This window comes from Chanos chanos, chromosome 6 (genome assembly GCF_902362185.1).
Source record: "Chanos chanos chromosome 6, fChaCha1.1, whole genome shotgun sequence".
Lineage (NCBI taxonomy): Eukaryota > Metazoa > Chordata > Actinopteri > Gonorynchiformes > Chanidae > Chanos > Chanos chanos.
Window position 1 is genome coordinate 43130893 of NC_044500.1, and position 13344 is coordinate 43144236.

Here is a 13344-nt window from a genome sequence, read left to right on the forward strand (position 1 = left end):
AATGCTGCTTTTGAAAATGGCATTTCTAGTAGAGAACAAATTGTTGGGTGAAAATAGAAAAGCAACATCACAATGCTTTGTTCTTCCCTCCCCCCAATGCTGGTTAACTCCATTTGAGAAGAAAATGAATATCAGCAGAACTAAACCGGATGAATCTCACAATGCAGTCGTGAAGGAAACTATAGTTTATTACCGTTCAGTCTCTAACTAGACTCTTTCAAATATACAGACAAAAAAAAATATGACACGAGAGAGCACACATAAAGATGGCATTCTGTACATCCTGTAGAAGAAATCAAAATATCAAAAATAAATGTGCTATGTGATGATCTGTTATGTGATGAAAGAATACACTATTCATCACATAGGTGACAAACAAACAAACAAATACACACACACACACACACAAACACTCACACATACTCACACAAGAGTGAAAGGAAATAAATACAACTGAATGAGTCACAGGTCATGGTCTGGATTTCACATCGTGACACAGAGTAAAAACTTCGCATTCCAGCACTCAAGTCATAGCTGACACCGAGACAGAGAAGACACAACACCACAGCATCACTGCTACCTTTCACTCCATCAATGATTACAATACCCTTCGCTAAACACTCTGTGTTTGATGAACAGGGGAAAACAGTGCGTCTTTCAACTGCAAAAGAGTCGCTGCTAGCAGCCTTAAGAGTTCCATTGGCTCTTTAAGGACGTACACAGATAAGTACACCTTTTATATCCACTTAAAATGCTGCGGTAGAGTTTGCCCACATATAAATGTGACCATAATAATCATAAAAGTAGTGGGCGGAAGATAAAGATCATTCCAGGAAAGCATCTAGTGTGGGCAGACTGGTGGGAAACTTTCCCCCCGCGGGCCGCGATACCTTCTTTCTCTTTGCCTTCACCACCAACGGCCGAATCTCAGACAGTGGAGACTGGGACAGACAACGGAGTTAAGGAAAAAAAACAGATTGATGATTTTTACAGAAAGAATTGATTATGACTTGCAAAAAAAAAACAAAGTGCTATCTAATTGACCAGATTAAATAACTGCTACATGTGTGACCAGGCCAGATTAAAGATCTTCTACTACTAGCCTAGTAAACGACACTTATGCATACTGTAAAGTTTCACATGAGGATACAGGCTGGAAAAATTTGGTCCTTCCTCCCAGTCCATCGTAGCCAGTTCTTACCTTAAATAAACCACAACAGAGTAAAAAGGGTGAGACCTTTATGAGAAAGCTTACTGCAGTCTGTCTGAAAGCGTGGGCATCTCTCTACCAGGCACGTGCAGGCAAATACAGGTACGTATATGATTAAACAAAGACAAGTGTGTGTGTGTGTGTGTGTGTGTGTGTGTGCGTGTGTGAGAAAAATCACTCACAGCTCCAGGTCTGCTGCTCTGAGGATCTAACATGCTTCCAAAAGTCTTCTTCCTAAAGAGCAGAGAGTTCCGGAACAGTGGTTCCAGAGAGACATCCTCCTCTTTGACATGGGAGTTCTGCAGGTGAAAACAGCAATACATAAGGAGATAAGTGCAATCTACATAAGCTACTAAAACAAAATAAATATGATTCAGAATTGATATTAGTCAGCTTTGATGTTCACAGGACTTGTAGTTGTCAACCTGGGACACTAAAGTAACAGAATGACAAATACCTTGTTTCCAAACGCATTTTCAGAGTTTTTTGTTGTTGCTCTGCAAGACAACCAAACAAGAAAAAAACATTCATATTGTTTTGTGCCCTCACACTTTCAACATCATACTCTACACAGTGTAAAAACTCACACTGAGGGGTCCAGACGCATCTTCTTATTCGGGACGAGGGCTGTTTTCTTCTCCACGTGGTCCGGCGTACTGACGTCAAACGTTATATTGAGATCAATGTCCTGACTGTCGGTAGGCGGGTGAAGACGGGGAGGCTTCAGCTCCATAGGAGCAGGGCTGAGAAAATCAATCAATCAATCAACCAAATAACCAATCAGTGGAAGGATTAGTAAGGGTCAACCCTGCACGTGCACTGTCAGGCCGAAGTTAGAAACTCATGTTGGGCCGAAGTTAGAAACTCATGAGGAATTCCAGGACTTTGAGCCCAGAAAGCTTTGCTGCGATTCTTTCAGTGACACCATGTACCTCTCAAAGATCAGCCTGCTGATGGCCTCATTGGTCCGTGTTGGGGTACTCAGGGTCTTCTGAAGGATTTCCACTTTCTTCTTAAGGCTCTGTCACCAGGTCACACACAAATATATCACTAACGCAATTCACAGTATCCTGACTGGCAGTGCCACAATAGAGCCCCAGCAATTTTAATCGTTCCATAATCAAACAGTTAGATAAGACCAACAGCTTAGACTATTTTTTTTTTTTTTCTTTACCATGATCTCTTTGTCTGCATTTGTCAAGTCGTTCTGGACCGCCTTCATATCCTCTTTGGTCTTGTTCATCTCTAGCGTGACTTTCTGTAACTGAAGACAAAAAAGCCAGTCGACATTAGCCTCATTCGGTCGTCTCATCTCAGACCGAATGAATCTTTGGTACTACTGCGGGAAAAGACCAAAGACCCGACAGAGACCGCGCGCAGAAACGCATCTACTGTGAATCACAGAGGAGATCTTTTCTTACAGAGACTAAAGCTGAACTTTTTCTACTGTCCATGAAGGAAGGAAAAGTAAAGTACCTTATTATTGGAGGAGAGCACTTCCCTTTTCAGCTTCTCACACATTTCATTCGAGGATTTGAGATTCCCTTTCAAGGTGTCATATTCTCTGCGGACGGAAAAATGGCGCAGTGGCTTCCTCAACAGTCTAATACTTTTTATTATTTATGAATAAATAATGATTAGATTTTATTAATCATTTTACTATTTTTTTTTCCTTTCATCTCAACTATCAGAAAACAAGGAAACTTTGTCTCCTTGCCAACCCATGACAAGGCTTAAAAAAAAAAAAAAAATCACACAGGAAGCTGTTTTTATCTTACTTTTTGAGAGAGATGCAGTATATGGACAGCTGCTCCACAGCAGACTGGCCCACTCCCATATCTGTGATCATGGCCTCCACCTCTGCTCTCTGGCCCTGTAGCACTACATCCAAACTGCATGACAGAAACACACAGCATGTAGACAAACAACACTATTTGCACACATACCGACAGTATACATCACACACGTGGCATGTGATGAATGTTCTATTTGTTTGGGATGGTGATATATCTTCTGCAGGATTTTGCTCCAGGTCTAATTTCACAGTCCTAAGCCAACTCGCGAACGTCTTTATCTGAATTAGGCGTGTTAAATAAGAGCTGGGAGAGGATGGTTGGTTGACCACATCAACTTAACGACATAAAATATGACCTTACATCACTTTTATAAGATAATTTACCTTATGACATAAGATGGTTTGGAAATGAATTTATGAATCACACAACCTCTGGTATTTGGGGAAAAAAAATCTATATAGGATCAATATGATTAAAGAAAAATATAACTGGGTTGAATTGCTTTTCACTACTGAGTCATGTTTTTCGTTGAGGAGCTGCGCGGCTCATGTAAGGATTTACCTCTCGTAGGTTTTCATCTTGATCCTGAGGCGTCTTGCCTCCTCTTTGGCCGCCTGTGTCTCATTCTGCTGACTCTCCAAGTATTTCATCTGTTTCTACATGGTTTCGAGAACCAGGTTGACATTCAGTTAAAATCCGTTTATCTTAATTCTTTTTTTTTTTTTTTTTTGCAAATACTGAGCTTTAACAGATCTAGCAATTCTAACATAATGTAGGAGAAATTCACATACCCTAAGAGCAGAACAAAGCATCTCTTTTTCTCCGATTTCCTTTCTTAGTTTGTCCAGGTCCACTTTCTGCTTCTCGATTGTGTCTTTTAGGGATTCAACAACTTTCTGTTTGTCCCGCCAGTCTCTCTCTGTGACAAAGAGTCAACATGCTTCAATATTACTTTGCAAGAGAAAAAAAAAAGCAATTCTGTGGAGACTCTCTATGTTTCATCCAAATTCTATAAAAAAAAAAGGACGCATTTTAGTTTTCTGTCTTACCTTTGCCATTTAAAACTGCCTTAAGTCTGTCTACCTCATTCTGAAAGACAAAATACAAGCAGGGCACACGATCAGTTACCCTAAAATGTACAGCTACCAGCCCAAAAAATCAGCCTCAGATACTGTGAAATGCTGAAATCCTTCAAGCATGTCTAAGGTTGAAACGCTTCAAATCTTTGGCTTTTTTTTTCAATATTAAGACTTATGCATTTTGATCTGGAAAAGCATTAGGAGGGGCAGTCACAGATTTTCACCTGCAAGCTTTCAGGGTCCAATGCAGATCCCTCATCTTCTGCTGCAATATCAAAGAACAGCTTACTGATGATATGTCTCGTGCTGACCTAATTTAAGGGGAAAAAAAAAAGAAAAAAAAAAAAGAGAGAGGTAAAACCTGATATAGGTCTGGCTTCATACGATGCTCTCATCAGATGAGGATAATTAATTAACAACATTATTTCATTTACTCACACGAAAGCTTAACATGAAAAGAAGACTGAAAATATTTGCACCAATAAGCACAGCAAGTCGAGAATACCACAAAAACCTTGTGAGGACTCTTACCTGTTTTCTACACTGTGGACAAGTTTTGTTTGGGGCAGACTGGAACCACTGGAGAAGGCTTTCATGAGGAATCATGCAACATACATTACATTATTGCTTGCATTAACATATAAGGGGAATAACATTCAAACATAGCACACACTTACAGTTGAGATGCGAATAATGAATTCCTTAATTTTCAATTACAGATTCAATCCCTGATGCATCACTACTCAACGTGTAGTTTATAGATATGGAAGAGTATTATAGTGTGAATCACTATGAAAATAACGTATGTCTACAGTTACCATGAATAAGCACATAAGGAAAGGCATCGTAAACACAGTAACTCACCATGCATAATGAAAAGTGTGACCACAATGAATTGCAGCCACATCTCTTGAGTTGTCGAAGAAATCCGAGCAAATGGTACAGTAAGCTCGAATGGGCATGTTTGAGGGATTCTGGAAAATTTGTTCACATTTTTCTGTCACCAGCTTAACAATGGAATGTGTAGCCAATCCATTTTCCACAAGACATTATGCAATTTTCCTCTTAAACTTCAAGCGGAGGCAAGCCTTTGGTGTATCAACATGTAACTAAGGATACAGCGTGCAACACAGGCCACTAAAAATGGCTAATGTTACTGCATATAGTAAGTTATGATGTTGTGTAACCCTGTTATATGATCATAACAAATGTGACCAAGATGCTAACGTTAGCTATCTTGTCCAACCAACTGTATACCCTACCTCAGTTTCATTTTAATTTACGACACAGTCTGAACAAAATGACTGAGCAGCCGTTTATTTCAACCTACCTGTAATCTGCTATTGTTGTTTAAATAGTCGTATTAATTCCGTTGCTCATGTTATCCCATGTGACAACAAACTTCATTTAATTTTAAGCTAACTAGTCAAAATGCTGTAAAGACTGAAGAATGGTGCCGCTCTCAGTTCAAACGTAATGACTCCACCCCTCTTTTTCTGGTGTCATCAACAGTCGCCCATATTAACATTTGTCAGAGGAGAGCTGCAGGGATCATGTACAAAAAGAATTTACTCCGCAAATACTGTTTTATTATGCTTAAACCACGCATTAACCAATGAGTCTAAAATGGGCCACGGATTACAATGTGACGGACTTAATAGTTTTTTTAAATGGCCAACAACGACGAGGCACTCACGAAACTTTAAAACTTCATATCCCACAATTCCACGCGGGTTCTTCTGCGCTGACATGACCTCTGTGACAGATGCTACGTTCTTTTACAACCAGGGCGAGTGAAACACATTACAATGGATTTGGATCAATAAAGGTACAGTCGTGAGTTTCGACTAAGGAAGCCACCGTGCATAGCGTATCACCGGATTAAAGCCTATCCAAAATTTCAAACTCAGAAAAGCTCTGATGTGGTAGATAGTATAGAGCTCCTCGCGTTTGAACTGTAACCTCACATAGCCATAGGCAACTTAGCTAAGCAACATTAGCTTTCTTGTTACATTGGTTGCTTCGGTTGCATAATTGCGAACGTCCGAAAATTTTACTGTTTTCCCTCTTGTTGCTGATTGAAAAACCTTTAGATAAGTATGATTCGAACGCTGAAAATACTTCTGAATACAGACTGTTTCGCGCATGCGTATAGTGCATTTACTGTCGGAAGAGAGTTCTGACGATTCGGCCAGATTTAATTTGGTTGTTTCCAGCCGTGACTGCAGATCCCGTCCGTAGTAGTGATTTCCTGTAAGTGTCAGGATACTTCTGATAGTAAACACTGAGGCAGTTTGTAAACTAAATTCAGTTTTCAAAACTAAAATAAGCAGTTTGTACTGTTAACATTACATTTTGCTTCCGGATTTAAGTCCTTTCAATACTCTCAGATAATTATTTAATTACGTAAAGTAATTTTGACCATGCGTGGAGTCCCCCATGTTTTGGATGTATGCCTGCAGCTTTATTCTGAAAGTGATCTTGACATAAGCTTCTGGTGCCAGACATTGCCTCTTGTGTTTCAGTGGGTTTTCCCTGATGTGCAGTGATGGCTGCAGATGTCCACAATAAGAGTGCCCCCTGGGAAGTTCAGAATGGCAGCCTGGTACCAGTGGAGCGCCTTCGCTTTGACAGGTCAGACAGTCCAACTCCAGGGCTGGTGGAGGGCACGGAGCCAGGTGAGTAGTGGTCCGCTTAAGTCTTAGCAACACACAAATGGAATGGCGCGGAAGTTCAGTCAGGGCATCCTTTTGTTTGTCTTGCTTATCACCACCTTATTTCATTTTATGAATGGTACGGTCATACAGCGGTTCCAAGCCTGACTTACTGTGTGAATTGTGTGAGGACTACACCTCATGTGTAGATGCTTCCCACACATCACTACACCAGTGGAGATGAACCCAAGTGAATAGAATCAAGTGTTTATAACTAATGTCTATTGCACGGTTGTGTACAGTGGTATATAATAAGTGCCATGTATGTAATGTAATGCAGTTTTAAATTTGAGTTTCCAGAGAGCTGAAACAGATAGACCTGTTAGAATGCATATAACACTTTTGGTACAGTTAATTTATTCTTTCTTCAGTCTACTGAGCTTCCTGCTTTTCGTGTCTTGCCAGATACTGGTTCCCTTTGAAAAAATTCCTCTGTTTTTCCTATGCTCACTGACACTTACTTACAATAAGTAACATATAAGTAACATAATTCATGAAAGGTGACTCACTTCATGCTTAATTGCTGTTGACACATGCAAGGAATATCCCTGTAGATTACGTTCAGGGTTTGATGAGAAGGTTGGTTTGTGAGACGATGTGTCCTAATCCATGCAGTCTTCTATCTATGAAAGCTTATAAGAGTAAAAAGTACATTTTGTAAATGCTTCAGTTGATATCTACTACTTTCTTCTCTTTTGTAGGGTAAGTAGTAGTCAGTTTGTGTCTGTTTGATTGGTATTGGCCAATAAGTCATCCTTTATTTTGATTTGTAGGCCATCAACTCACCTCATGCTACAAACATAATCAAACACATTCCATGTATTTATTTATTTTTTTACATGATTCACTCCAGCAGCAGCAAAGTTAATCATGAAGATTAACTTTCAAAACATTTTCCGAAGGTCGGTATGACCCAAATGACAGAGTATTCCCATCAACATTTAGTCGTTTTGGGAATCTGGGTCACTGCCTTTCCAAGCAAAACAGGCAAAGGCTTTGTTACCTCTTACAGCTCTGCCTTTTGCCTATGTTTAAATCATCAACAGGAAAGCGCTACAAGGCTACAAGGCCGTATTTGTTCTTCTTTTTTGATTATCATTTAAGGCCTCGATGTTCCGAACATCTTTAAATCACAAGTTTTGCAATACTTTCGTAAGCTGTTTTCTTCTCAAAAGTCCCTTTTGGGAATCACAACCTGTCCTTCTAATATCTAAACAAACATCTGTTTAAAGCTTTATGACAAGAGCAATGTCTTTTGGCCCTGTGTTTTCAGTGAGGATGTCTCCTTTCTTTGGCAGGTGCTGGGCAGGAACGCGCCATGTTCGTCCATGCCCAGTCGTTTGAAGACCTGACTGCGGAGAGTGAGGCCCAAGCTGAGGAGAAGAGCGAGAAGGATTTAGTTTTGGAGGAGCCGAGGGAGGAGGCGAAAGAGGACGAAGGAGAGGAGGGTAGAGATGAAGACGCGGTCAAAGAGGAGGAGGAATCTCAACGCGGCGTCAGGGCGAAGGAGGAAGACATAACGAGCGAAGCGTGGCGGGATCACAGGAAACACGTGTTCGTCCTCAGCGAGGCCGGGAAGCCCATCTATTCCCGCTATGGAACTGAGGAGGCTCTGTCCAGCACCATGGGGGTGATGATGGCTCTCGTGTCCTTTGTGGAGGCAGAGAGGAACATCATCCGCTCCATCCATGCAGGTGAGAGGTGCCGTGCGGGTGGCAGGGGGCTTGCTCTGAAAGGAGTTGGACGTGTCTATCAGTCGCTGAGTTCTGCTGAACAGAATATAAGGGTACCTCAATGTTCATATGCTCAGCATTCAGTCAAACATATTTCAGTAGGTCTTTGTATGATTAGAACACTTGGTTTAACAAAAAATTCAAGTATACACGCACACACACACACACACACACACACACACACACACATACACACACATATACATATATATGTATATATATATATATATATACATACACACACACACACACACACACACATATATATATATATAAAAGTGTTCCCCTAGCTGTCATATTTTGTAAATGAGTCATGAAAAAGATCAGTAAAAGTAGAGATCCCCAGTTTCAGCATTGCATTTTTCTGCTGTGACAAGCCTCAGGGGTTTGTTTTTAAGAGATATAAACTGTACTCCCCAAAGTTAACTCACAGAAGTTGTGCAAGAAAGCAGTGATGGCAATAATTAAGTGCCTCCAATTTTAAATCAACAATTGTAAACTTTAGCCTTTTACAGGACTAAGTAGGCTAACTGTTTGAAATATCTTTGATACACGTGCAGTGAAACATGTACATCTTCCTGAAACATTCTGTTGCTCTTCCAAATTGATTTTCCAGATGGTTATAGAGTGGTCTTTCTTCACAAAAGTCCTCTTGTCTTGGTGGGTGTGTCTAAGACGGCTCAGTCCGACAGGGAGTTGACACGTGAGCTCCAGTACGTCTACTATCAGATCGTCAGCTTGTTAACGCTGACTCAGCTGAACCACGTCTTCCAGCACAAGCAGAACTACGACCTACGCCGCCTGCTGGCGGGATCCGAGCACTTGACCGACAACTTGCTCCGCCTGCTCGATCGTGACCCGGGCCTTCTTCTGAGCGCCGTCATGTGCTTGCCTCTGTCCAGCTCTGCCCGTGATGTGGTCTCCTCCAGCCTTCAGGCAGCCAAGGCCAAGAGCTTGGTTTTCTCCATCTTGATCGCCGGGAACAGGCTGGTGACCTTGGTGAGGAAGAAAGATCAGTTCCTACACCATATGGACCTGCATTTGCTCTTCAACTTGGTGAACTCCTCTTCTTCCTTTCGGGAAGGCGAGGGTTGGACGCCCGTTTGCCTACCCAAGTTCAACACGGCTGGTTTCTTTCATGCTCATATCTCCTATGTGGAGCCTGCTTCAGATCTCTGTCTCATCCTGGTGTCCACCGACAGAGAGGACTTCTTCAACCTGTCAGACTGCAAGCGCAGATTCCTTGAGCGCCTCCGTAAACGCAGCGCTTACCAGGTCCTGCAGGAGGCACTGCGCGCCCCCACTTATTCTGTTTCCCAGGTTGGCATCCCAGAACTGAGGCATTTTGTATACAAGTCCAAAAGCTCAGGGCTCTATACCAGGTAAGAAAAAGAAAACTGCATTTGATTGTACTAATGGAATATTAATGAAAAAAAAAAAAAAAGATGATTCTTAATTCGGTTGACGGAATTTATGAACGTATGATTATTCTGATAATTCAGATGATTCTGATAATTCAGAGATTATTTTTTTCTTTTTTAAATCACCCATCCTGTTTCCCTCCATTCCCTCTTCATTTTTCCCCATAAGCCCTGAGCTCCCTGTACCATACCAGAGTGTGGAGGAGCAGGAGAGGCTCATGGGACTGTACCAGTCTTTGCATAGCTGTTTGCACCATCCCACACGTCCACTCCGATCTATCTATCGCTGTGGAGAAATGGAGAACCTGTTTGCCTGGGTGAGCTTACTGTACCCAGCCATTCACATTAAACTAAACGCAGCCGTTAAATATATCACGACACAGTAATGCAAATACATTCGATGCCCCTGGCAACATGTTCACAATATCAGAAATGGCTTGCTGAAGATAGGAAGGAGAGATTAAACGGCGCTCCATAAAGTAATACTGATAAATATGATTGTTATTATGTAGTTACCGTAGTCCTATTCCACTAATTCATTTTGTAAGAGTCCAAACTTCAGCAGATGCTAGTGATCTGTGTGTTGTGTTCGAATCTACTCTTTGTCTGTGACTGATATTATCAAAACCTTTTCCTCCTTTTCCAGGTAACAAGTGGTTTTGAGCTCTACCTCTGTTTTAGTCCCCTGGGGACAAAGGCATTGGCTGTTTCTGCTGTCAATAAACTGCTGAAGTGGATCCGGAAGGAGGAAGACCGCCTATTTATCCTCAACCCCCAAACTTACTGACTCTTTTTCCTGGGAGTCTGCTATAGCAAATCTCTGACAGGCTAAAGGAGCTCACATTATGCAGCTGTAATTGAGAATGGGTTATCTTATATTGCATGTAGACTGGTATCCAGTAGGGTTGGTTGTTTGTGAACACTAGGTAATGAAACTCTCAGCTCTATTCTCAAGCAGTTTCCACCTGTAGTGGTCAAGGCATGTGGATAGATGAATCACACCTTTAAACGGTGCCCATATGCTGAGACCCCTCAGCGGTGCCTCAGTGACGGTGGAGTTACCTGTGTCAGCTCTTCGACTATAACGAGATAACGCTGCTACTGATGGTGCTTCTCATATAGGCTTTTAGGTAAAACTGACCTGTCACTGTCGTTAGTTGATTTAGGAACATAACTGAAATAATCAATGTTATTTTAGATAAGCAGACTTTAAACCAAAACAAAAAAATTTACATTTGAAATGTTAACATTTGCCTGTATTTACTGAAAATAGGAATAAAGGAATAAGGAACTGAGGTGAACAGTGAGGGAGACACTAAGTGTGTCTTTTTCTGGGAAATATCCCCCTAAGGGCGCTATGCTTCCAGCTGGTTGACATTCCATTGACTGATTGTGGCTATGAAACACTAAGTAAGACTGTGTATCCTACTGGATCCCAATCTTTCAACATCACCAGAGTACTGACTGTTCTCCAGTCAGCAGTCTGTTGTTTTATCCTAAAATAACATTCAATCTGAGATTTTCTCTAGACTGACATTTTCTTGATTTTGCCTTTTTTTTTTAATTTGTTCAGTAATTAATTCAGACTTGTAATCTGAAGTCTAGATCTTGTTTTTCAGATTAGTCTAAAACAAAGAGGCCAGTACCATTTGTTGACAGTGGGTGAGGTTCTTGGGCTTAACTTCTGTAGGAGAGCTATATAATACTACAGTGTGAATCATAGCTTGTACATTATGATTATTATATGACAGCCATTCACTATGTGTGTTGACTTCTGAACTTTTGCTTTAGGGATTGTTACTGACTTTGTCGGATATTATCTAATAATGTAAATAAATGATTTAATAAAAGCTCTAAAACAGTCGCTAAAATGTCCCTTTTTTGCTTTGTGGGTAATGTTTATTAAGGTTATTTTTATATATTGGAATACATAAAGGCACACAATGATGTTAAATTGAAGCGTAAAATCTGCGAGACGCTCATCAATACGCATGTTCAGACGTTTAATCCGGTAAATAAAGGAGTAAACTCAAGAGAGCAAAACACAAGGATTTATTGCACAATTAAAGATATAGGACGCATAGTGTAGCCTACTGCCAAATTTCCATACCATAATTCATGTCGCTGTACTCGTGTTTAGTCACGCTAAATCGTAAGTAATACTGGTACAACAAAAATGAATCCATCCAGTTGTGTAATTTCGGATTTAACCTGGAGGGCGGAGCATTTGTACACTCCAGATGCTCTTCTTCGGTACGAACGGAGACTCAGAAATGAGATCTAGAATTATCACCTCATTGAGTGATATGAGATATCTGCTTGTAGAATATAAAATTTAATGTGTTGAAACATTTAATATTCAGAAGAGTGTTTATTAACATTAAGGTCACTGGGTTATCATTTGGTTTGACGTAAACTCTCGCGGGGGAGTGTCTGCGCGTTCAATCTGAAAGTTGGATATGCACTGAGACAACGTTGTCAGCGAGCCAAACGGAAACTTTTCGAACTTATTATTTATAACAGGTGAGTGGTCTGTGTTTCGCTGTCCATAGTCCATGTTAACAACGGCTGCACGAAATACACAGATTTTGTATTAAGTTGCATTACAGTTCGCGTTGATGATTTGTTTTTATCTGACAGAACTTTGCTATTTGTCTTGCTGCATTTGGGAACCTGATGCTCCTGAAACAACCTTTCATTTTTAACATGATATAATACACAAAATGGTAAAATATTAAACAAAGAAAATAAACAGAGAATATTCTGGAGATATTATTTTGATGCAAACATGCGTGTGTTAATGATGATCAATGATCACGTTTTACTGAAATACAAAAATGACATTAAAAAAAAGAGAGAGATGAGAGTAGCCTGCTTTTCTCAGGCACTTGTAAAAAAATCGGTCCTCTTAAATTACATTCCTTGTGTATTATCTCAGACCTCTTGTTATGAACGCTGTTATGATCCGCAAGCCTTCCTTGGGAAAGAGAGCCATGTACTTTGTATTAAGTAGATTTTGCCAGTTACTTCCAGTTCCCGTCGAGAGCCACCGTCCTCGTTCTTCAGGTTAATCAGGCTGTGAATTATATTACTGAACTTTCAATCATGCGTGTGTGCCAGTCTTCATTAAATCTCTTCCACCAGAATTTACCCACGACCGAGGCAAGCAGGGCATAACCTGAAGTGAAACTATGATTTGAAGTTATAAAAAATATTGGATTGCTCACGGTTAGATGCATGTTTCTCTTAAGTTACAAACGTCTGACATCTTATAAAATGTGACATATCTCTGTATTTATGGATTTCATCTTGCTATCAGAAGACCGCGCGAACAGGATAACTAAATAGGCTTACTAGACAAGTGCTAGACATGTCCTATTAAAGTGACGTA

The 13344-nt window shown here is 40.6% G+C and overlaps 2 protein-coding genes across 2 annotated transcripts; one reads left to right on the forward strand and one right to left on the reverse strand.

Annotated features, from left to right (window-relative positions):
• Positions 1-824: 824 nt before the first annotated feature.
• traip (TRAF-interacting protein) lies at positions 825-5047 on the reverse strand. Its single transcript, XM_030778617.1, has 15 exons — positions 4950-5047; positions 4617-4674; positions 4310-4396; positions 4056-4095; positions 3798-3925; positions 3568-3662; positions 2989-3102; positions 2687-2774; positions 2385-2474; positions 2143-2231; positions 1798-1953; positions 1668-1707; positions 1393-1509; positions 1151-1201; positions 825-941 (listed from the first exon to the last, which is right to left on the reverse strand). Exons 1-15 carry the CDS (start codon positions 5045-5047, stop codon positions 825-827), a joined length of 1368 nt encoding a protein of 455 aa, XP_030634477.1.
• Positions 5048-5845: 798 nt separating this feature from the next.
• mon1a (MON1 secretory trafficking family member A) lies at positions 5846-11824 on the forward strand. Its single transcript, XM_030777750.1, has 6 exons — positions 5846-5913; positions 6611-6763; positions 8098-8493; positions 9149-9914; positions 10123-10270; positions 10600-11824. The coding sequence occupies exons 2-6, from the start codon at positions 6634-6636 to the stop codon at positions 10738-10740; spliced, it is 1581 nt and encodes a 526-aa protein (XP_030633610.1). The 5' UTR covers positions 5846-5913; positions 6611-6633; the 3' UTR covers positions 10741-11824.
• Positions 11825-13344: the final 1520 nt, after the last annotated feature.